The sequence below is a fragment of the Hippocampus bargibanti genome, linkage group LG10 (genome assembly GCF_051943395.1).
Source record: "Hippocampus bargibanti isolate YZ-2025 linkage group LG10, ASM5194339v1, whole genome shotgun sequence".
In the NCBI taxonomy this organism is placed as follows: Eukaryota; Metazoa; Chordata; class Actinopteri; order Syngnathiformes; family Syngnathidae; genus Hippocampus; species Hippocampus bargibanti.
Genome location: NC_142743.1, coordinates 4,648,795 through 4,673,773, shown reverse-complemented (window position 1 = coordinate 4,673,773; position 24,979 = coordinate 4,648,795). Strand labels below are relative to the sequence as shown.

Genomic DNA, 24,979 nt, shown 5'->3' with positions numbered 1-24,979 from the left:
CATTTAGTTTCATTCACGGGACTTGAAGTCGGGTTTGGGTTTTTGTTACATGTTTTAATGTGGGCACATGTGGTTTATTATATACAGGTGCGGCTTGTGTATGTGCAAAATCGGTTTTTCTCTTAAAATGTGGTGGGTGCGGTTTATAATCAGGTGCGCTCTACAGTCCGGAAATTACGGTATATTTAAATGTTAACTTGGGAAATGTCTTTGTTTCATTCATAGAATTTTTACAGTTTCATTTTAATTGTGCAAATTATTTTGACTTTTTCGTTCTGTTTCGGGTTTTGTATTTGTATTTTTCTTTTGCTTGGAAATGTTAATCTGCTTTGCATTTTAATTGTGCCAGACAAACTGATGATATTTTAATTTGCTCGACTCTCGATTACTCCTGACTTACAAAAAATGGCGGCGCGCACTACACATTGAGCCCGTTTCGTCAAACGACAGCACGATAAATTGTTTGCAGATTATTAATAGCTTCTTTGAGGCCATGACCTGTTCGTTTTAAATTTTTTAACCATGCTCCCGTCCTTAGCAACTTTATTTTGCCGAAATGGGGTAACAATGTCACTCGTGGGTGCTCAACTGTCCCGTCTATCAGTGGTCACTAAGCGAGCTGCTCGCCGCTATGTAGCGCCGCCATCACCCGCGGTCAGGCTATTCTTCACACACGGGGGTGAGCACGTCAGACAGTTATCCCTGTTAGATTCCGCGGAGGTCGCCTCGCCCTCCGATGAAAACTTCGGTACCCTATCCGCCGGATTCTCCGGTCGGAGGTCGTTTAGAAAAGTGAAATCGGAGATGTTGGACTTGAGCTACCAACAAGACGACGACGACCAGACGCCGGTGGAAACTTCTCGCTCGTCAGGCAGGAGAAACACCACCTATTGGTACTTCTTACAATGCAAGAAGCTGATTAAAGATGGGAAGGTGAGTGTTATTTATGACCTTCAAGAACTTTGTCTTTACTACGTAGAACATTTCTACGTAGTAAAGACAAACTCTAACCTTCATTTCTAGTAGAAATGAAGGTTAGAGTCCTCAAGAGAGTTGAGTACCCAGATAAGCTCGAGGTCTCAAGACACGGTACTTGACCACACAAGATCCAAGTCCCAAGTCGGTGAAGTCCCAAACAAACATCCGCTAACTCTGAGTACCAAGGGGAGGATTTAGTCCAGAGAGAGAAGACAAAAAAACTCAATGGTCCCGGGATTCCCTGGTTTCGAGAAAATGGTTTTGGAATGGGGATAATAAGGGTGCTCATCATCTGTCACGGCTTGGAATTGAAGCGGATTTATGTGGGACAGGAGATGTGAGACATTCTCTTTTTGTCAATGGATGCTACAGCTGCGTGTTTGCTTTCAACATTTAGCTTGTAGTAGACGTGCACATTCTACCATGACATCCCTGCTGAAAAGGACACTTTGATGCTCTCCTCTTTTATCTAGAACTGCTTCATGTCACAAAGAGGCAAGTGCTGAAGAATGCTGTGTCTTTGTGGTGTCATATTTGGATTGGATTGGATTTGCGTTTATTAGTCTCGCAGTGGAGAAATTTACATTTCACAGCAGCAAAGTTATGGAAATAAATGAAAGTAGAAAAGCAAAACACAGGAGCTGCTGGAAAGGCAGCCAAAAGAAAAAAAAAGTCATTTAGTTTTTTTTTTTACTTCAAGATGGCGCCGTGAGAGTGGCTGCCTTTCCAGCAGCTCATGTATTTTTTTCTTTTTTCTTTTCTTTCCTCTTCCTTTCATAACTTTGCTGCTGTGAAATGTAAATTTCTCCACTGCGAGACTAATAAAGGCAAATCCAATCCTATCCAAACCAAGGCTTCTCCATCCCAATGAGAAGCTTCTCAAAAGAATGACACTAGGGAAAAATAAGTCTCCAACGTGCTTGTAATGCATACATCTTTTTGCGGATTCTGTGTGGCTAATCTCTGAACGATGAAAACATGTTGACATTTCAGCTTGAGGAAGCCTTGGAGATGTTTGAGAAAGACATGCTGCGTGGAGCGCGGCTACGGCCGGAGGAGTACAACTACAGCGTGCTCATCGGAGGCTGCGGGCGAGCCGGCCACCTCAACAAGGCCTTCAAGCTCTACAACAACGTGAGGACGCCGCCTGACACGCGTTTCCAAAAAATATTGCTACATATACACTGATTTCTACACATGTGTTTACAGATGAAGAAACGAAGTCTGAAAGCGTCGGACGCCACTTACACGGCTCTGTTCAACGCCTGTGCGGAGTCGCCGCACCGACGGAAAGCTCTGGAGAAGGCACAAAAGCTGCTGCAGGAAGTGAGACGCAAGAACCTGACCCTCAGCGCAGCCACCTACCACGCTGTCCTCAAGTGGCACGCTCTCGGCGGCGACCTGCAAGCCTGCACACACACGCTCAGGGTTTGTGTGTCTTCCATGGATGTGATATGTGCGCTTGTTTGGATTTGCTGAGGGTTACTATGGTGCAACGTTGTTAGCTTATGTATGTCTGTGTAAGCTCTCAGTCGTACAGGAGTGGTCCATCGATGAGTAGGTTTCTTCAGCCGTCATCTGTACTTTTTTGAAGGTGTCGGACGTTTCGCCTCCTATCCAAGATACGACCAGTAAGACTTTAGTTCGCTGACGAAGCCTCTTGGATAGGAGGCGAAACGTCCGACACCTTCAAAAAAGTACAGATGACGGCTCAAGAAACCTACTCATCGTGAGCTTATCTATGGCGTTTTAAATTTTGTGTTTGGACTAAATCAGCAGACCTTTGTCAACATTTGGTGAATTTGGTGAACATTTGTTTTTTGATTAGTTTATTGGAATAGTTCAACGTGAGACGTGGGATCTTTGCTAATGGCGAATTCATGAGCTGCCAAACAAGGTTCGTCCTGTAGCTCAAGGCGGTCAAAGTCATTTTTTGCTGAGGGCAGGCCAGATTGTGGTTCCGGTTTCCTCTCAGGCGGCCGTTACAAATTTGAGGAAGCCATTAAAATGTTTCATCCCCTCCACATATTACATCTAGAGCGCACAACCAATTCATGAATGTGAAGTGAAGAATCATGACTGTTATTGTGTACCTGCTACAAGCTAAATAATTGGATTGGATTTGCCTTTATTAGTCTCACAGTGGAGAAATTTACATTTCACAGCAGCAAAATGATGAAAGGAATGAAAGTAGAAAAACGAAATACATGAGCTGCTGGAAAGGCAGCCACTCTCGCAGCGCCGTCTCGAAGTCAAAAGAAAAAAAAAAATAAATAACAAAATAACAAAGACAATATGACAAAACAAAAGACACAGAGAGACATTCATTCTTCAGGACTTGCTGTACCCTCTTTGTGATGACATGACGCAGTTCTAGATGAAAGAGGAGAGGATCAAAGCGTCTTTCCACCAGTGGATCAGGGACATCATGGTGGAACGTGCACGTCGACTACAAGCTAAATGTTGAAAGCAAACACGCTGCTTTAGCATCCATTGACGAAAAGAGATTGTCTCACATCTCTTGTCCCACATAAATCTGCTTCAATTCCAAGCCGCAACTGTTCCACAAACGCGCTGAGCGCTGACGCTCCCTCTTATCGCGGGCTCCTCAAGCCATGCATCCATCCAGCCGTAGACTATCCAACAACACCGACCTTTCCGCTGAACAAAGCGGGGTTGTGAAGATGCTGCCCATTACAGGCGCAAAAAAGCACAATGGCCGCAGAGCTATCCAGCGATGGCAGTCGAATGGCACCGACATTCCTCCCATTCAAAAACAGTACTGGCATATTCACGCTGCCTAAAAGGCGCAACCGCTCAGCACAGTCTCCTCCTTGATGAATGTCATGGTCAAAAATGCTGAAAAACAATCCGTATCCGATTCCATACGACGCCCAACAACACAAAGTGACAAAAGAAAACACAAAACAAACTCAAAAACAAAAAAAAAAAACAAGGCTCATGAGAGCACTTGCTGACGGCTGCCTACTCAGGCGCAATAATAATAATAATAATAATAATTAATAATAATAATAAACTTCTTTTCCTTTCGGCTTTTCCCTTCGGGGGTCGCCACCGCGAATCATTGTCCTCCATCTAACCCGGTTTTGTGCATGCTCTTCTCTCACACCAGCTACCTTCAGGTCCTCTTTGACCACATCCATAAACCTCCTCTTCGGCCTTCCTCTCGGTTTCCTGCCTGGCAGTTCAAGATTCAGCATCCTTCTCCCGATATAGGTCTCTCTCCTCTGGACATGTCCAAACCATCTCAGTCTGGCCTCTCTGACTTTCTCTCCTCTAATATGAGTTGTCCCTCTAATGTACTCATTCCTGATCCTATCCAACCTGGTCACTCCCAAAGAAAACCTCAACATCTTCAGCTCTGCTACCTCCAGTTCCGCTTCCTGTCTTTTCTTCAGGTGAACTGTCTCGAGTCCAAATATCATGGCTGGTCTCACCACTGTTTTATACACTTTTCCTTTCATCCTAGCTGAAACCCTTCTATCACACATCACACCTGACATTTTTCTTCAGCCGCTCCAGCCTGCCTGGACATGCTTCTTCACCTCTTTTACATACTCTCCATTGCTCTGGACAGTTGACCCCAAGTACTTAAAATCCTCCACCTTCTTTAGCTCTCCCTGTAGGATCACTCTTGCACTTGGATCCCTCTCATTCACACACATGTATTCCGTCTTGCTGCGAATGATCTTCATTTCTCTCCTTTCCAGGGCATATCTCCACATCTCTAGTTTCTCCGCCACCTGTTCCCTGTTCTCGCTACAGATCACAATGTCATCTGCAAACATCGTGGTCCAAGGAGATTCCTTTCTAACATTGTCTATCAGCCTGTCCATCACCATAGCAAACAAGAAGGGGCTCAGAGCTGACCCCTGGTGGAGTCCCACCTCCACCTTGAATTCCTCAGTCATACCGACAGCGCATCTCACAACTGTCTTACAGTCATGATACATGTCTTGCACCGCTCTGACATACTTTTCTGTCACTCCAGACTTCCTCATGCAATACCACAGCTCTTCTCTGGGCACCCTGTCGCACGCTTTCTCCAGATCTACAAAGACACAATGTAATTCCTTCTGACCTTCTCTACTTCTCTATCAGCATTCTTAAAGCAAAGACTGCATCTGTCGTACTCCTTTTTTTTGGGCATCACTTCTGCTCTTAGTCTCGCTTCAACTACTCTTTCCCAGAGTTTCATTGTATGGCTCATCAACTTTATTCCTCTGTAGTTAGTACAACTCTGGACATCTCCCTTGTTCTCCCTTGACTTTGAATATGGGCACGAGTACACTTTGTCTCCATTCTTCAGGCATCTGTTCACCATCTAAGATCTTGTTGAATAACCCAGTCAGAAACACCACCGCCACCTCTCCAAGACACTTCCATACCTTGATTGGGAAATCATCAGGCCCGAGTGCCTTCCCCCCTTTCATCCTCTTCAGTCCCCTCCTCACTTCATCCTTGCTAAGGTTTGCTACTTCATGGTCCACAACAGTCACGTCTTCTACTCTTTGTTTCGTCTCATTTTCCTCATTCATCAATTCTTCAAAGTACTCTTTCCATCTTGCCATCACACTACTGGCACCTGTTAATACATTGCCATCTCTATCCTTAATCACCCGAACCTGCTGCAGGTCCTTACCATCTTTGTCTCTCTGTCTCGCCAGCCTGTAAAGATCAGTCTCACCTTCCTTGCTGTCCAGCCGAGCATACAAGTCATCATAGGCCTCTTGTTTGGCCTTTGCCACCTTTACTTTAACCGTGCGCTGCACCTCCTTGTACTGCTGTCTACTCTCGTCCGTCCTCTCAGTGTCCCACTTCTTCTTTGCTAACCTCTTTCTCTGTATACACTCCTGCACCTCCCCATTCCACCACCAAGTCTCCTTATCTACCTTTCTAATAATAATAATAATAATAATAATAATAGTAATAGTAATAATAATAATCTTCTTCCTTTCCTTTTGGCTTTTCCCTTCAAGGGGTCGCCACAGCGAATCAGTGTCCTAATGATAAGCGCCTTTCAAAACTCTCACTTTACAGTCACAGGATCAGTTTTTCTGTGGGTGAGCAGCGGTACCCAACACGCGCCAGCTTTCCCTCAATGAGGAAGTAACTCAAATAGACAATAAGCTAGCTCACCAGCTCATAGCTAATAGTTAGCTAGATAGCAAATAGAGAGCCAGCATGCTAGATAGCTAGCCAGCTAGATAGCAAATAGATAGCTTATGTTTATACAATTAATTATATACATACATACATATATACATTTGAACCTATTTGATACTCTGTTTTAATTTGAGTTTGATTTTTAAATATAGTTGATTCGAAAGAGACTTGTTGGCGACAGCCCTAAATTACACCAATCTGGTGTTTTTCCCAAAGGACCGATGTTTATTTGTTTTAGCAGATGACAACCCATTGGGGCTCTATTTAAAGAAATTCAGTAATAAATCAGCGGAAGACAACAATAACTCATGAGTGGGTTGTTTGCTGCTGTGTGATATTATTATTACTAGTAAATTTCTCCTATTGAGGATGACCTCATTAAAGGGCAACCGACACCTGCCGACAAGTTGCGTCCATAATTTGTAAAATCACTTCAAATGACGTCTACTGACCGCATTATACAAAGATTCCACCGCATATAGCTGTATTTTACGTTTTAAGACTCACGCTGAATATTTATGAAGTCTTGTTTTCCAGTTGATAACGATCCCGGAGTGACGTCACGGAGGGAACACCCCTGACCGGAAAAGCCACACACAATGCATTTTGGGTACTTAGTTTCATCTGAAAACACCGTGTTGATCGCGAAATTAGAAGGGAAACTACATAAATAACGTGATGTTGAATCGTGTGGCAGCCAATTGCAGTAACACGCATAAAGAAGGTGTAAGCTTACACATATTCCCAGCGGACAAACCATGCAGCATTTCCAATGGAGCCAGAGCAGTATAGCACCTGCCGAGAAGCTCCCCAGAGTACGCGAATCCCCGCTTGGATAACCACTGTCATCCCCTCAGCCTGACAATGGGTAGAAAGTTTAACTTTTATGATGAAATTAGTGTCTATTTAGGCTGCAGAGTGCTAATCTGACACTTATACAAGTGAAAACATGAAGATTCTGCCTTTTGTTGATGGATAACTGGTTTTGAAATCGTTCATTGAGGAAACTGTTTTAATTGTCATTGAATTTACATTGTATTTTAGCAGAGTGAGTGAGTGTTATACAGCATATGTATCTACACCGGTCAAGGATGATGCCTCGTAAACTGCAAGTAGACAAACTTTAATCACGTAGACTTTATCGTTCCCTTTCTCTGGCGATTTCTCTCGTAATTTGTCTTGTTCAGTCTCTCTCAGAGCATTGTCATCAAATGTTTGGGAGGCTTGTACTGTGCGAGTTGCTTGTTCTGTAGCCACAAAGGGACATATGTCTTCTTGTGCCGGTCCCAAGCCCGGATAAATACAGGGGGTTGTGTCAGGAAGGGCATCCGACGTAAAAGCTTGGCCAAAACAAACATGCGGATCAAACCTCTCAAGACAGAGGACACTGATTTGCTGTGGCGACCCCTTGAAGGGAAAAGCCGAAAGGAAAAGAAGAAGATTCATAACTGAATGAGTAACAAGAAAGGATCTTTTACCGAATCTGAACTCCCTGAAGCCATTGTTTTTATTCTGGAGCAAGGCAGTTTGTGAAGGAGTTTCCTGATGTGACATCACGAACTGGGGGCAGGACTTTCTGAATCTCTCTAGTTTTGAGCTCATTAATGGCAGTTTTGGGCAACTTTAAGTCATTTTTATTGGTGTTTTGCGTTTGACGAAAAATATCAGCCTGCGTGATTTGGGTATTTTACATGCTATAAAACGTTTTTCTGATGTCAGTTAGGAAACTTTAAAGGACAACCGACACCATTTTTTGGTTTCCTAATTGACATCAGAAAAACGTTTTATAGCATCTAAAATACCCAAAACACGCAGGCTGATATTTTTAGTCAAATGCAAAACACCAATAAAAATTACTTAGTCTCCCAAAACTACTTCAAAATGATCTGAGAAAGTTTCAGTTTCAGAAGGTCCCGCCCCCTTGTTCGTGACGTCACGCCAAGAAGTCTTGCCTTGCTCGAGAATCAAAAACAGTGGCTTCAGATTCGGAGAAGATGCTTTCTTGTTACTCATCCAGTTATGAATATGATTCAAATAGTCCCAAAGAGGTAAGCATAAATGTTTGCAATCGATTAAAGGAGTCCTCCCATATCAATTCGAGCCGTCAATGACAGCAATGTAGCACCCAGAAAATGCAGAAGAAGGCGCCCAAGCTCCGTTGGAAATGGGCTGATTTGTCTCCTGGTAATTTGTGTCAGCGAATATCAAATAGTTGTCTTGGTGCAACAGACGATTCACCATCGCGTTATTTACATTTTCCTTCTGATTTCGCCATCAACACGAAGTTTTCAGACCAAACAAAGTACCGCAAAATGCATTGTCTGTCACTTTTTTGGTCAGGGGCTTTCTAAACGTGCCGTCACGTGCGGATCGAAAACAAGACTTCCTGAATATTCAGCGCGAGTCTTAAAACGTAAAATATAGCTATATGCGGTGGAATCTTTGTAAAATACGCTCAGTAGAAGTCATTTGAAGTGATTTCACATATTATGGACACAACTTGCCCAGAGGCGTCGGTTGTCTTTTAAATGTCTGCTGGATTTGGTGCGCATTGATCGATCGCGCCTGCCTGAGGGGAGTAGGTGGAAAAGGTTGTGGGCAGGGTGCGGCGGGTCCAGTAGGATTTTCCGCGCCCTAGTTTGGATTCTTGCAGTGTGCAAGTCCTCGAGAGTGGGTAGGGCGGTGCCAATGATTCGATCCGCCGTCCTAACTGTCCGTTGATGTCGGATTTTGTCCATTTTTGTGGCGGCCTTGAACCAAACTGTGATGGCGTCTTTGTTGTTTCCCAGGAAATGCTGAATGTGGGTCACCCCGTGACTCAGGAGACGTTTCACTACTTGCTGATGGGATGTCTGAAAGACAAAGAGCTTGGATTCAGGCTGGCTTTGCAGGTTGTTGCCCCCCACACTCCACCCGCACTCTGCTGCTGTTTCTTCATTGGATTCAATGCACAATTTTAGTCTAAATTTTCAGCCATTGCAGATTTAGTTATTTCCAGAGTTTCATTTTGCACATGGACACGCCAACTTTGTTTTTGGGATTACAGTCAAAGCTGGGTTTTCTACCATAATCCCTTGCAGAACGGATTGTTTGAAAACCGAAACATTTCTCATTGTAATCAATGTAATCAATGTCTGCTTTTTTATCGTGATTGAACAATACAAACACGCCTCCTCACAATGGAACGCTACACGAGGATAATGTCCGAATTGCGGAGATCTCAGCCTTACACGTCTGCTTCTTAATTTAAAAAAAACAACTTGATTCAACAGTACGAATGCGTTGGTAACAATGAGACACGACACAAGGAAGTGACGTATAAGGAAGCAAAGGGGAGTCGAGTGGTGCATTCAGGTGCATTCAGTTTGGTGGAGAACCCATTTTCAATTGCAAAACAAGGCATAAAAACCCCGAAAATTTTGGTCGAAACGAATTGGTGGAGACGTTCGAAAACCGACGTTGAAACCCATCCATCTTTTGCCGCTTATCTGGTGTCGGGTCGCGGGGGCAGAAGCTTCAGTAGGGAAGCCCAGACTTCCCTCTCCCCAGCCACTTCTTCTAGCTCGTCCTGGCAGATCCCGAGACGTTCCCAGGACAGCTGGGAGACATAGTCTCTCCAGCGTGTCCTGAGTCGTCCCCGGGGTATCCTGCCAGTGGGGCATGCTTGGAACACCTTACCAGGGAGGCGTCCAGGGGGCATCCTAATAAGATGCCCGAGCAACCTCATCTGGCTCCTCTCTATGTGGAGGAGAAGCGGCTCTACTCTGAGCCCCTCCCAGATGACCGAGCTTCTCACCTTATCTCTCAGGGACAGCCCAGACACCCTACGGAGAAAGCTCATTTTGGCCACTTGTATCCCGGATCTCTTTCTTTCGGTCACAACCTATTGCTCGCGACCATAAATGAGGGTTGGGATGTAGATCGACCGTTAACTTGAAAGCTTCGCTTTTTGGCTCAGCTCCTTCTTCACCACGACAGATGAATACAAAGTCCACATCACAGCAGACGCCGCACCGTCAAAATTCCCAGATACTTAAACTCCTCCACTTGAGGCCAGATCTCCTCCCCGACGTGGAGAGGGCAATCCACCATTTTCCGACTGACAACCATTGTCTCAGATTTGGAGGTGCTGATGCTCATCCCAACTGCTTCACATTCGGCTGTGAAACGCTGCAGAGAGAGTTGGAGAGCTCCGCTTGAAGGTCCCAACAGTACCACATCAGCTGCAAAAAGCAGAGATGCTATACTGAGGCCACCAAAATGGAACCCGTCAATGCTTCGGCTGCGCCTACAAATTCTGTCCATAAGTTATGAACGGAATCGGTGACAAAGGGCAGCCTTGGCGGAGCCCAACTGTTGCGTGAAATGTTGTTCTTCCTGGTTCAGCTCTCCATTTGTATCGTCTAAATATTAAATCAGCAGGAAGCAAGGTGATATACAAAAAAGGAATATTTATTATCAGGCAGCTAGAGGATGTTCTCCAGGGGGGAGAGAGAGAGAGAGAGAGAGAGAGAGAGAGAGAGAGAGAGAGAGAGAGAGAGAGAGAGAGAGAGAGAGAGAGAGAGAGAGAGAGAGAGAGAGAGAGAGAGAGAGAGAGAGAGAGAGAGAGAGAGAGAGAGAGAGAGAGAGAGAGAGAGAGAGAGAGAGAGAGAGAGAGAGAGAGAGAGAGAGAGAGAGCCTCAGACGTTTATACACAACAGGAGTGATGTCACTTTGGAAAGGACCTATCATCTGCTAGATACGATCATGAATTTTCATTATTACACTGAAACATAACAGCTAGATTTCTACAGTAACTAAGTACAAACAGTACATGTATACTAATTAACATACACAACTGACTAAACTACATACATATATGGACTTACTAATTGATAAGAATAAGTAGAAATGAAATAACATAGGATGTTTTTAGCATGTGTGTATAACCAATTCTAACACCAACACTCACTGGAAACGATTCCGACTTACTGCCGGCAATGCGAACCAGACTCTGACATCGGTCGTAGAGGGACCGAACGGCTCGTATCAGGCGCTCCTGTGCACCCTCGAGGACCCTGCTAAGGGTATAGAGCTGGTCCACTGTTCCACAGCCGGGACAAAAACCATACTGCTCCTCCTCAATCTGAGGCTCGACTTCCTGACGGACGCGCCCCTCTAGAACCCCTGAAAATACCTTACCAGGGAGGCTGAGGAGTGTGATTCCCTCTGTAGTTGGAACACACCATACGGTCCCCCTTTTTAAAAAGGGGGACCACCACCCCGGTCTGCCAATCCAGAAGCACACGCCCCGATGACCACGCGATGTTGCAGAGGCGTGCCAGCCAAGATAGCCCCACAACATCCAGAGCCTTTAGGAACTCCGGGCGGATCTCATCCACCGAGGAGCTTTTTAACCACTTCAGTGACTTCAATCACAGAGATCGGAGAGCCCATCTCAGAGTCCCCAGACACTGCTTCCTCAAAGCCGAATTCTGCTTGGCTAATCAATACCTGACAGCTGTGTCAGGGGTCCCACAGGCCATATAGGCCCGATGGGACTCCTCCTTCAGCTTGACGGCATCCCTTACTGCTGCTGTCCACCAGCGAGTACGGGGGTTGCCGCCACGACAGACACCAACCACCTTACGGCCACAACTCCGATTGGCCGCCTCAGCAAGGGCGGTACGGAACATGGTCCATTCGCACTCAATGTCCCCCACCTCACCCGAGACATGTGAAAAATTCTGCCGGAGGTGGAAGTTGAAACTCCTTCTGACAGGGGATTCCGCCGGACGTTCCCAACAAACCCTCACAACACGTTTGGGTCTGCCAGGTCGGACTGCCAGCTTTCCCTACCAACGGAGCCTACTCACCAACAGGTGGTGATCAGTTGACAGCTCCGCCCCTCTCTTCAGTCGAGTGTCAAAAACATGCGGCCGCAAATCCGCTGATACAACTACAAAGTCAATCATCGAACTGCGACCAAGGGTGTCCTGGTGCCACGTGCACATATGGACCCCCTTATGTTTGAATACATGTCTGTCAAATCCCACTCTGTTTTAGTCACTCGTTCTGTATCCTGGTTCAACGCTCATCTCCGCTCCATGAAATCAAAAACACGCCAGCTTGAAAGACTTTATCGGAGAACCAGACTCACTGTTCACAAAGAGATCTCAAGCTAAGTCACAATACTACTCTGGACTCATTGACTCAAATACTGGAAATACTCTGGCTCTCTTTTCTCTTGATAACAGAATCATTCAACCCCCTGTGATCTCCCTCATCCCGCTACAAGCTTGAAGCTCATAACTAAATCCAAGAATTCTTCCTGTCAATTAGTTCCCCTACCAACAGTTCTGGTCAAATTCTGCTTGCCATCTCTCCTTCCATTCATTTCAGCCATTATTCACTCCTCGCTGTCCTCAGGAATCGTCCCTGCCACCTTCAAAACGGCGGCTGTCACACAAATTCTTAAAAAGCCTTGATCTGATCCCAAGGACTTCAATAACCTTCGTCCCATTTCTCACCTTCCTTTTATTCCCAAAATCTTAGAAAAAAGTTGTGTACTCTCAGCTACACTCTCATCTCTCCCAGAATGTTCTCTAGGAACCATTCCAATCTGGTTTTCACCCCCTCAACAGTACAAAATCAGCTCTTAAAAGTCACGAATGATCTTTGACCTCACTGCATCTTTTGACACCCTTTCTCATCCCATTGTCCTTGACAGACTTTCCTCCATAGGGATCTCCGACACGCCCCTACGCTGGTTCCACTCTTCTCTCTCCGGCCGCTCTCAGTTCATCCAAATTAATTCCTTCAAATCACAGTCCTCTCCTGTATCTTCTGGTGCGCCACTCCTCTTTATCACCTACCTTCTTCCCATATTCTCCGCAAATTTGGTATATAATTTCATTGCTTTGCGGATGCCATCCAGCGCTATCTCTCCAGCAAACCCACGCCTCTCTTCCACCTTCTTCCCTTTCACTCTGCCTCTTTGAAATTAAATCCTGGTTTACCCATAACATCCTCAAATTTAACAGCGAAAAAAACAGAAATTCTCCTCATTGGTACCAAATCCACCTTGAGCAAAGCGAACAGTTTCTCTCTCTTTATTGACAATTTGACCGTTTCTCCCCCCCATCAGGTGAAAAGCCTAGGTGTCATTCTTGACAGCACACTATCTTTCCACTACCATATAAATAACTTAACCCGGTCTGCGTACTTCCACCTACGCAATATCAATCTCTCACTCCTCACACCACTGCTATACTCTTTCATAGTCTTGTCACCTCCCGGATTGACTATTGCAATTCACTTCTCTTTGGTCTCCCTCAGAAACTTCTCCACAAACTTCAACTCGTCCAGAATTCTTCCGCACGGGTCATCACCAGAACCTCATCCTTTCACCACATCACCCCCGTCCTCCAAGAGCTCCACTGGCTCCCGGTCAAATATAGCAGCAACTTTAAATTTTTTCTTGATACATTTAAAGCTATCGATTACAAGGTTTCTTCAGCCGTCATCTGTACTTCTTTGAAGGTGTCGGACGTTTCGCTTCCCATCCAAGAAGCTTCGTCAGCAAACTAAAGTTTAGTTTTTTCTGACGAAGCTTCCTGTACGACTGAGAGCTTACACAGATGTATTTAAAGCTATCCATAATCTTGTCCCCACCATACCTATCAGACCTTCTTCAAATTTCTATGCCCTCTCGTTCCCTCAGATCCTCTTCCTCCCGCCACCTCTGTGTGTCCCCGCCCCCCGCCCGTCTCAGCACGATGGGTGACAGAGCCTTCAGCTGCCCTCCCACCAAACTTTGGAACTCACTTCCTGTCAACATTCGTAACATCGATTTTCCTCCCACCTTCAGTCCATTCCAAAACCCACCTATTTAAAATTGCATTTTCTGTGTAGCTCTCTCTTGTTTATATTTATAATTGTATTTTATTTATTGCATTCTATTTGTGATTGTATTTTATTTATTAGTACCTATGCTTGTCTGTTACTGTAAAGTGTCCTTGAGAGCTTTGAAAGGCGCTTAAAATGTATTATTATTATTATTAATACAGTAAAGTCTCGTTATATCGATATTCTCGGGAGTTAGAAAAAATGTCGATATAACCGTACTGTCGATATACCTACGCCGAACTGCATTAACAAAAGCCACCCAAAGAGGGCATCCAAGCGCCATATAAGAAACGGAGCTGGCCATGAGCTCGCCATTTTGTGCCTATTTTTTAGGGGTGAGAGATATTCCCCGAATGTTGCCTCAAAATGGCACATATAATTCTTTAATCGATTGCAAACATGTATGCTTTCCTCTGTAGTGCTTTCTTCTACAGTGTATCTGAATCATATTCATAACTGGATGTGTAACAAGAAAGCATATTATCCGAATCTGAAGCCATTGTTTGGATTCACAAGCAATGCAAGACGTCTTGGCGTGAAGTCATTTTTATTGGTGTTTTGCATTTGAATAAAAAGTGACATCGGTTGTCCTTTAATACACAGTATGGAATGTACAGTAATTTTCAAAATCATCACGATTCAGCAGACAAAACAAGAAACATTGTTGCAAAAAACAATTGCATTTATATACATACAGTGGGCATGTACATAACACAACAGGGAAACTGCAACATGTACATCTTACTGCATTGTGTATGCAATTTAAAAAAGTCATCAATCTTCTGCTTCCCATTTTTACCTTTTAACACAAACACTTCAATCTCGTCTGCTACACACGAGCTAGTGTCTGAAAATGGAAATGGCTCTGCTAGACGGGAGCTGGTCACGTAACAAACTCACGTGACCAAGTCGACCAATGGCGAGGCCGATGGCGCGACCGATGGCGTGTATCGATATAAACATAGCAAAATGGCCGGCGGGAGATGAAAAAGAGCACCGTAGTAACAGGATTATCGTAAAAACCACGAATCGTACTAAACGGAACTCATTATACATAAAAAGACTAGAAATGTGCACGGGAAATGAAAATAGTGTCGTAATAAGCAGTGTTATCAATATAAGCGATATCGATATAACGAGACTTGACTGTATTATTATTAGTATTATTAATATTGTTTGTTATAGAGAATCCGTGTCGAGCATAGAAGTCCACCACTCGGGTTCTGATCGGGGGGGCCGTTCCTCCCAATCACGCCCCTCCAGGTCTCACTGTCATTGCCCACATGAGCATTGAAATCACCGAGCAGAACAAGGGCGTCCCCAGGGGGAGTGCTCTCCAGCACACCCTCTATGGTCTCCAAAAAGGATGGGTACACTGAACTGCTGTTTGGTGCATATACACAAACAACAGTCAGAACCCGTCCCCCCCCATACGAAGGCGGAGGGAAGCAACCCTTTTTTTCTACCGGGGTGAATCCCAATGTACAGGTGGCAAGCCGGGGAGCAATAAGTATGCACCTGCTCTACGCCTCTCACCGTGGGCAACTCCAGAGTGGAAGAGAGTCCAACCCCTACCGAGAGGGCTGGGACCAGAACCCAGGCTGTGTGTGGCTGTGTGAGGCAAGCCCAACTATGTCTAGTCGGAACTTTTCGACCTCTGCTCGGGCTCCTTCTCTGCAAGGGAGGTGACGTTCCAAGTCCCAAGAGCTAGCTTCTGCAGCCGAGGATTGGACTGCCAGGGTCCCCGCCTTTGGCTGCCGCCCAGCTCACATTGCACCCGACCCCTCTGGACCCTCCCATGGGTGGTGCGCCCTTGAGAAGGGGGACCCACGTTTCCTCTTCAGTCTGAGCCCGACCGGGCTCCATGGGTGTAGGCCCGGCCACCAGGCGCTCGCCAACGAGCCCCATCTCCAGGCCTGGCTCCAAAGAGGTGACCCGCGTCCGGGCAAGAGAAAACCAAATCCATTTATGTTTTTCTTTATATGGGTTCTTTTGAGTTGCAAACCGAGGCATAATAAACCCCAAATTTTTGGTCGAAAACCGAATTGGTGGTCGTTCGAAAACTGACGTTTGACTCTAGATCAGGGGTGGGCAAATTTATTGACTCGCGGGCCGCAATGGGTTCTAAAATTTGACAAAGTGGCCAGGACCATTTGGAGGGAGTGTTTGGGCCGGAAATACTAAACCTGAAGCATAAAAGGACAACTGACGCCTCCGGACAAGTTATGTCCATAATTTGTAAAATCACTTCAAATGACTTCGACTGAGCGTATTTTAATAAGATTCCACCGCATATAGCTATATTTTACGTTTTAAGACTCGCGCTGAATATTCCTGAAGTCTTGTTTTCGAGTTGATAACGATCCCCATGTGACGTCACGTTTGGAACGCCCCTGACTGAGAAAGCGACACACAATGCATTTTGCGGTACTTTGTTTAGTCTGAAAACTTAATGTTGATCCGTGTTGATGGCAAAATTAGAAGGAAAACACATACATAACGCGATGGTGAATCGTTGTGTGTTGCACCAAGACTACTATTTGATACTAGTTGACACAAATTCCCAGCAGACAAATCAGCCCATTTCCAACGGAGCTTGGGGGCCATCTTCTGCATTTTCTGGGTGCTACATTGCTGTCATTGACGGCTCGAATTGAAATGGGGGGGGACTCCTTGAATCAATTGCAAACATGTATGCTTTCCTCTTCAGAACTATTTGAATCCTATTCATAACTGGATGAGTAACAAGAAAGCATCTTCTCCGAATCTGAAGCCATTGTTTTGATTCTCGAGCAAGGCAAGACGTCTTCGCGTGACGTCACGAACAAGGGGGTGGGACCTTCTGAAACTGGCCATTTCCGTTGAAGTCATTTTTATTGGTGTTTTTCATTTGACTAAAAATATCAGCCTGCGTGTTTTGGGTATTTTAGATCCTATAAAACATTTTTCTGATGTCAGTAGGAAACAAAAAAAATGGTGACGTTGTCCTTTAAACGTAGTGTGTACAAACCTCAGCACAGTAAGAACACTACAACCCAATTTATTAACTGTCTTTGAAATGTGAAAAATATCCCCGATCAATTAATAAATGTGGCTCAAGGAATGTGCAAGATATGGCATTTACAGACAGGAATTTACGTTTTGTAGCGTCACACATGTTGTTAGCTTCTTTTGAATCTTTTTTCTGTGCATCTATTTTGGAAAATGAGATGCAAATGCACAACCTTAGAACGCTTGCGAAAGTCCGGAAGAAAGAAGCAGACTTCTGATTGGCTGCCGTGCCGAGTATGCAAATTTCAACTGCAGGTAGCCTATGTCTGTGTGCTTGGCGACGGAATGGAAATGGAAATAGATTAAAATAACATATGCACTGTGATTTATCAAGATTGCGTCTGTTTTTAATAAGTTTCCATCGAAGGGGCAACGTTAAAGAAATCAACATTTATTGAAAAATGGAATCACTTTCAACATTCAAAACATATTACACAACGAAATATTCAAGCTCAATAATACCTACTTGTGTTAAATTCCGCAAAATCATGGTTGGATTGTTTTGACCGCGCCTCTACAAACTCTCCACTGACTCCCTCGCCTTCACGCACAAACAGTACACGTGTGCCGTCGCCAAGCACACAGAAAAATTAAAAAAAAATTATCTGTTCCAAGTCTAGAATTTTTTCTAATTTTATAGCATTTGTGGAGATCTCAGCCAAACACGTCTGCTTCTTAGTAAAAAAAATGTGATTCAACAACATTACTACATCAGTGACAATTAGACGCGACATGAAGAAGTAACATGCATTATAAGGAAGCGGAGGGGATTCGAGTGGTGCATTCAGGTGCGCTTAGTCTGGTCAGAACCCATTTTGGTTAAAACCAGGCATAAAAATCCTGACATTTTTGATCGAAAACTGAATTGGACAAAGAACCGAGACGTTCGAAAACCCAGGTTGGACTGTCCTTAGAATTTTCTGAAGCATCGTGTGAAAGCCTCATAAGTCATTTTTCTGCATTTACAGGTGTGGCGGCAGATGCTCCAGTCCGGCCTCACTCCGGACTCCAAGAACTACAACCTACTCTTGAGGACTGCAAGGGATTGTGGGATGGGTGACCCCTGCCTGGCCTCCGAGATCCTGCTCCGGTCTATTGAGTCCCACATCAAGCCAGGCAAAAGAGTGGACGCTGACCTTCTGGAGCGTCAGCTGCTCGGCCCACCCAACACCCCGCGAGGGGATGGCGAGAGGCAAAACTTCCCGGTGCCGCTCAAACCGGCAGAAACCACGCCGCTGCCCATTGACTCCGCCCCAAACCTCCTGGACGTGCTAGAAGGAAAAGGCGCCAACGGCCTGATCTCCTTCGGAGCTGTGGAAGGAGCGTCTGACAGACTGGCCCTGCTGGGTGGGGGCCGAGGTCTCCTGGAGAAGATGGCGGCGGGCGGGCTGGAGCCGGACTTGCGGACTCTGACGCTGCTGGCGGACACCATGGCGCCAGGTCTTGAGTCTTTGGAGACACTTTTGGAGGTGGCCAAACGGCACCGCGTCAGGTTGGACGCCGCCTTTTTCAACTCGGCCGTTCGCGCGGCTGCCCGAAGTGGAGACCTGGAATCCGCCAAGGTATTGACGTGTGAAATTAATCAATTAAGGTGAAGCGATGACACCGATCGCCAATGCCGTGTAGACTCTGATGGTTTTGGATATGGGAAAAGTGAATTGTGTCCTTGCCTGTCTGCAGGCCGTGATAAGCGTGATGCGAGAGCGCAATGTTACCGTGGATGTGCAGACGTTTGGGAGCCTGGCGCTGGGATGCCAGAGACAAAAGGAAGGACTTCAACTACTCACCGACATGGAAGTATGTCATGTCATCATGAACCACAACGAAAAACACCAAAACTGACATTGAAAATTCATTTTCATTCAAGAAATAACATTCATGCTTTGTTTTTATTTTTTAATAATGCTCTCGATAAATACTCGACACCACAGGTGTCCAAGTCAAGGCCCGGGGGCCAAATCTGGTCCGCCGCATCCTTTTATTTGGCCCGCAAAAGCAAAGCCAACTTGTGAAATCAGAAGCCTGTTTCGTGCTTCGGACTATACCAGGGGTGGGCAAACTTTTTGACTCGCGGGCCCCAATGGGTTCTAAAATTTGACAGAGGGGCCGGGCCAGGAGCATTTGGAGGGAGTATATACGTATATACGTGTATATATATATATATACAGTAAAGTATCGTTATATCGATATTCAAGGGAGTCCGAAAAAATATCGATATAACCAGGACCATCGATATATCCGACCCTGTTTGCATGTAATTTTCTCCATGCAACGAGACTTTACTGTATATATATATGTGTGTGTGTGTGTATATGTAAAAAATATCGATATCACCAGACTATCGATATATCCGATCCTGCGGCATGTAAATTTTCTCCTTGCGTTCATAGAAATAGTATCGTAATAAACAGTACTATCGATATAACCGATATCGATATAACGAGACTTTACTGTATATACATATACATATACAGTAAAGTCTCATTATATCGATATAACGAGACTTTACTGTATATACTGTTCGGTTCAAATTCTTGTTTGTCTTTCCTGGTTCGGTGTTCAAAGAAGTTCAGTGATAAAAATATCAGTGACGATGATAGATGGTGAACAAAAAATGACTTTATTCTAGTGAGACAGAAAAAGCACTTCTATCGTCGAGGCAGGAGCGAAGACATGAGCACACGAACAAAGATAGGGACAAAGAGAGCGAGCTCCCGCTCTGACAAGTTTTTGAATGTCCACAGCAGCGATCTGTTGTCCAATCAGGACAACTCAGTGTTGGGAGGATCTTAGACTGAAGTTGGTGCCGTTGCCAACGACTATTGAACTAATCAGCTTGATAATGCTATGTAACGAAATTAAACGTGCAATAATCATAATGTGTACTAAGCTAAACATGAAATAACATATGTTTACTAATGTGCATAAAACACTATCAATACATATACAGTAAAGTCTCGTTATATCGATAGTACTGCTTATTACGATACTATTTCTATGAACTCAAGGAGAAAATGTATATGTGTATATACTATATATGTGTATCGATGAGAAGGTTTCTTCAGCCGTTATCTGTACAAAAGTGAAGGTTTCGGACGTTTCGCCTCCTATCCAAGAGGCTTCGTCAGCGAATTAAAGTCTGACTGGTCGTATCGGCCCCATTTATATATCCCTAATGTCCAGACATGGTGGCGCCGGACACAGCTGACGCTGACGAAGCCTCTTGGATAGGAGGCGAAACGTCCGAAACCTTCACTTTTGTACAGATGACGGCTGAAGAAACCTTCTCATCGATGGACCACTCCTGTACGACTGAGAGCTTACACAGACGTATATATGTGTATGTGTATATGTATATATTTATATGCATTTATATATATGCATATATGTACATTTTCTTAAGTCCACTAAATAGCGGGTCAAAAACATTCATGTTTTCACTCCCACATGTAATAATTGACATCTCCGTTGACCAGTAGATCTGTATTTTTTTTCTCAGGAGGTGGGGTTAAAGCCCAATGCGCATGTGTACTCTGCCCTGATTGGCCGAGCAAGTAGGCGTCTGGATTACGCTTACCTCAAAACGCTGTTGAAAAACATGCGTGACAAGGGGTTGTGGCCTAACCGCGTCATCATCAAACAGCTGGAGTTTGCCGCTCAGTACCCTCCCAACTTTGACAAGGTAACCGTGGCAACCAATGAAAGTTGATCCTCTCAAGAGTCGCAGGTGGTGGGCAGGGTGCGGAGGGTCCAGTCGGATTTTCCGCACCCGTGTTTCGATTCTTGCAGTGAATATAGTAAAATTGTTCAGTTCGAATCCTTCACCCACATATTTTTTTCAGAAACAAACAGATACCGAGAGACCCAAGCAACGATAAAATTGACCTCCTCTTTAATGTCCTCTTTTATTTATTTATTTCCTTCCAGTTCAAGTCGCGCAACAACTACCTGCTCCAAATTGACGGCTTCCGCGGTTACTACGAGCAGTGGCTGCAAAACATGCCGGCCCAGGACGAGCGGGAGGAGCAGTCGCCATTGAGCGCTGCGTTTGTCAAAAATCAAGCCGAGATGATTGCGGCCCGGAAGAAGCAAAGAGCGGCGGCGAGGATCGCGCTGGGCAACAGGAAACAAACCACCACACCTTAGTTGTGGCGTTTGTTTTGTTATAGTAAATGTTCTTTCAGAATAAAACCGTGAATTTTATCATATTGCGGTGTTATTTGCTGGGTTTACCTTGTGATGACCAACGGTCGAGAGGAACGGAATTGGATTAGATTCGATTAGATTCACCTTTTATTGTCTCTCAGTGGAGAAATTGACATTTCGCAGCAGCAACGTTATTAAAGGAAGAGGAAAGGAGAAGAAGTGGAAAAACAAAATATAGGAGCAAAGGCAGCTTCTCTCGACGCCATCTTGACATCAGAAGAACAGAAAAAAAACAAAATAAAGAATTTGACAACACAAAAGACACAGTCATTCAATCTTAAGCACTTTCTTAAACCTCTTTATGATTCTGAGAATTCAAAGTTGGACAGGAAAACATTTTAACAAGAATTGGAGTGAAATACAGTACCTAAGGAGATGCCAGCGTGTCGTCATTTGTTATGATCACGTAATCGGCCGCTAACTTCCAGTAGGCAGAAAGCCTACCAACACAACAGTTGTTAGCGAGTGCTATCAGTGTTTTGTAAGCTTTTTCGGTTTAGATTAATGAAAGTCTTCGCATTTTAGTACAATGGTGATACCGTGTGTGGTTGTATAAAACTTCAGCCATGTTAACTCCTGATAATTGAAAGAAAAGGTATCAGCGAGCACACAAGGATCCAGCAAGAAAGGAACAACGCTGCCTCAATTCTCCTGGGACTATCTAACTGTACCAGTAACATTGATCAAGAAGGGGATTCATGTAGTGAGAGCCATCGAGCGTGTCAAAAAAATTCAAGATTCTAAGTACAACTATGAGAATTAATCTTGTGCCTCAGTTTGACGATATGACAATATGCTGTGATCTTTCAAATGTGCATCCGGAGTTGGTGCAACTCAAGATCCAGCTCACTGACAACATGCCGGTGCAAAAGCGTGACAATGCCATTCAAAAACCCCTTGACCAAGCGGTCAAACTCTATGTGCAAAACCTACTTCACCATGGTTTGTATAAGAAAATCCACTTCAGCATACCATCCCCTGTGGTCTGTGTTAGGAAAAAAGATAAAAGCTTGCGCCTGTGCGTTGACTTTAGGGAGCTAAATCGCAAAACTGTCCCCGATCGTCCCGATCGTCACCCACTCCCACGCATTCAAGATCTGCTGGATAACCTGGGGGGCTACTCTTGGTTCTCAATACTCGACCAAGGCAGCGCTTACCACCAGGGCTTTGTTGATGAGAGTTCCAGGCATCTCACAGATTTTAGCACTGCTTTGGGGCTGTACGAGTGGCTCCGCCTCCCATTTGGCTTAACTAATGCCCCAGCGGCCTTTCAAAGATGTATGGGGGGCATTCTTGATGGCCTGAGGGACGAATGCTGCTCTCCTTATCTGGATGTTGCTCTGCTTTTCAAAATCATTCCATGAACACGTAGAGGACCTGAGGAAAGTGCTTCACCGCCTGTGGCATCAAGCTACGTCCAAATAAATGTGAACTGTTCCGAAGAGAAGCGAGGTACAGTGAGACCTCAACTTACAAACACCTTATCTTACAAACTTTTCCTCTTAAGAACGTCAAATTTATGAAAATTAAACCTTATAATAAGCACTATTTTCATAATACACACCCACCACGGCTGGCAGAGTGATCTTCGGCTGAAGCACACGACCGAACAGCGCTCCAGCCGGCGCTACTTTCCACACGCCCTCTCATTGAATGCACACGTCGATCGCCGACTTGGAGCTTTTTGCTGATAATTTTACTATGATGGGACCGTTTGTGTGATTTAGTGGCCGAGCACGGCTGTGCTAAGTCAACCATTGCTCCCATTCTCCGGAACAGAGATCAAAGGTGTGTCTGTTGCAAAAGGTGTTTCCGTGCTCTCAAAATGACGGTCTCGGGCAATCGAAGAAGTTGAAAAACTTCTGTTAATTTGGATTCACGAAAAGCAGCTATCCGGCGACAGCGTGAGTAAAGCTATTTTATGCGAGAAAGCACGGCTAATTCACGCCGATATCGCCATGCGCCAACCTGGAGGTTCGGCGCTTATTGAGGATTTTAAAGTCAGTAACGGATGAGGGCGAGGAGGAAAAGGCAATGTTGGCAAAGTGGAATGATGTGCAGGCTTTCACCGAACAGTTCCATCCAGAAAAGACTGGCTCTGACAATCATCAACATGATGAACGATAATGTGTTTAGTTAAAAACTATATTTTATGGAAACCCGGGAACTGATTATTCCCATTTTAATGGTTTCCTATGGGAAATTTGTTTTTGAGATACACACTTTTCGCCTTACACACTGTCTGGGAACCAATTAAGTTCGTAACTTGAGGTCTCACTGTACTTAGGTCGTCTCGTGTCAAGTGATGGTGTCCGCATAGAGTCTATGGCATAGACCCTAAAGACCTGGAAGCCATTTTGCAGTTAAAAGAGAGAGAACCAAGCAATGTGGGAGAAGTCAGAGCTTTATTGGGCTTCTTGGGCTATTATAGATCCTTAGGACAGGATTTTGCTGGGATTGCACGGCCGCTGTTTAAACTTGTAGAGGGTGCCACTCAGCCTGACCAGACACCAGTTAACAACACGGCTGCACGCCAAAGGAAAGTCACCAAGTCAGGCCAGCATCCCTCTGCTACACCTGTCCAGTGGGCCCCCGAACACAGTGCTGTGGTCTCCCGCCTGGTAGATATATTAACCAGTCCACCTATTTTAGCCTATCCAGACTTTAATCTGCCCTTTGTGTTAAATACTGACGCATCCAATGAAGGTCTGGGGGCTGTGCTTTATCAGCAACAGGGAGATAAACTTTGCGTTGTTGCTTATGTATCCAGAACATTCTCGCCTTCAGAAAAAAATTACCATCTCCATTCTGGAAAGCGTGAGTTTCTGGCATTGAAGTGGGCAATGTGCAACAAATTTCGAGATTATCTCTACTATGCACCCACATTCACTGTGTACATGGACAATAACCCTCTCGCGTACGTCCTAAGCACGGCCAAACTCCATGCTGCCGGACATCGCTGGGTGGGTGAAATGGCGGATTTCCACTTCACAATAAAGTACAGGCCAGGCAAGGCGAATGTTGATGCAGACACACTGTCGCGATATCCAGTTGAACTGGAGGGGCACACAAAGGAGTACACTGAAACTTTGCCCCCAGACATAGTTTCCACCATATGGCAGGGGGACAAACTGGCTGAAGATGATGTGCCATGGATGGCTGTGTTGCAACTCACCTCTGATGGTGAGGATGTTCTTCCAGTGACAGTCGCCGTTATCACTCCAGATGACATCAGAGCAGCTCAGGAAGAGGATGCACCAATCTATGAGGTAATAACACTGAAGAGGAGGGGATGGAACCCCAATGACAAAGATAAAAGACAAATGGGACCAGAGGCAAGGCAGAGCAAGACTAGTACACGAATGGAATAGACTTAAACTGAACAAAGGAATTTTATACAGGCAGGCGGGGAAATGGAAACAGCTCGTTCTCCCTGGTAAGCTGAAGTCGACTGTGCTCAAACACCTGCATGATGACATGGGTCATGTCGGAGCTGACAAGGTGATCAACCTTGCAAGGCAGAGGTTCTATTGGCCATTCATGCAGCACGAAATAGAAAACTACGTAATTCGCCATTGTTCCTGCATTAAACAGAAACGACCCACCATTCCGGAAAAAGCACCCATGGGCTACATCACTACTAGTGCTCCATTTGAGCTCATTTCTATTG

The 24,979-nt window shown here is 45.0% G+C and overlaps 1 protein-coding gene across 2 annotated transcripts; it reads left to right on the top strand.

The window, feature by feature from the left end:
• Positions 1-304: 304 nt before the first annotated feature.
• ptcd1 (pentatricopeptide repeat domain 1) lies at positions 305-21,306 on the top strand. Of its 2 annotated transcripts, XM_089005983.1 has the most exons (8): positions 309-933; positions 1,972-2,112; positions 2,188-2,406; positions 8,955-9,056; positions 18,072-18,665; positions 18,784-18,900; positions 20,603-20,785; positions 21,031-21,306. In XM_089005983.1, the coding sequence occupies exons 1-8, from the start codon at positions 523-525 to the stop codon at positions 21,247-21,249; spliced, it is 1,986 nt and encodes a 661-aa protein (XP_088862109.1). In that variant the 5' UTR covers positions 309-522; the 3' UTR covers positions 21,250-21,306. The 2 variants fall into 2 exon arrangements, with proteins under 2 accessions (XP_088862110.1, XP_088862109.1); XM_089005984.1 differs by lacking the exon at positions 8,955-9,056 and having other exon boundaries at positions 305-933.
• Positions 21,307-24,979: the final 3,673 nt, after the last annotated feature.

Bases quoted from the DNA above. Each gene is read 5' to 3' on its own strand.
- ptcd1 (XM_089005983.1), top strand. From the start codon at position 523: ATGCTCCCGTCCTTAGCAACTTTATTTTGCCGAAATGGGGTAACAATG. The intron at 934-1,971 runs GTGAGTGTTATT...TTGACATTTCAG, and splicing joins AGCTGATTAAAGATGGGAAG to CTTGAGGAAGCCTTGGAGAT. The intron at 20,786-21,030 runs GTAACCGTGGCA...ATTTCCTTCCAG, and splicing joins ACCCTCCCAACTTTGACAAG to TTCAAGTCGCGCAACAACTA.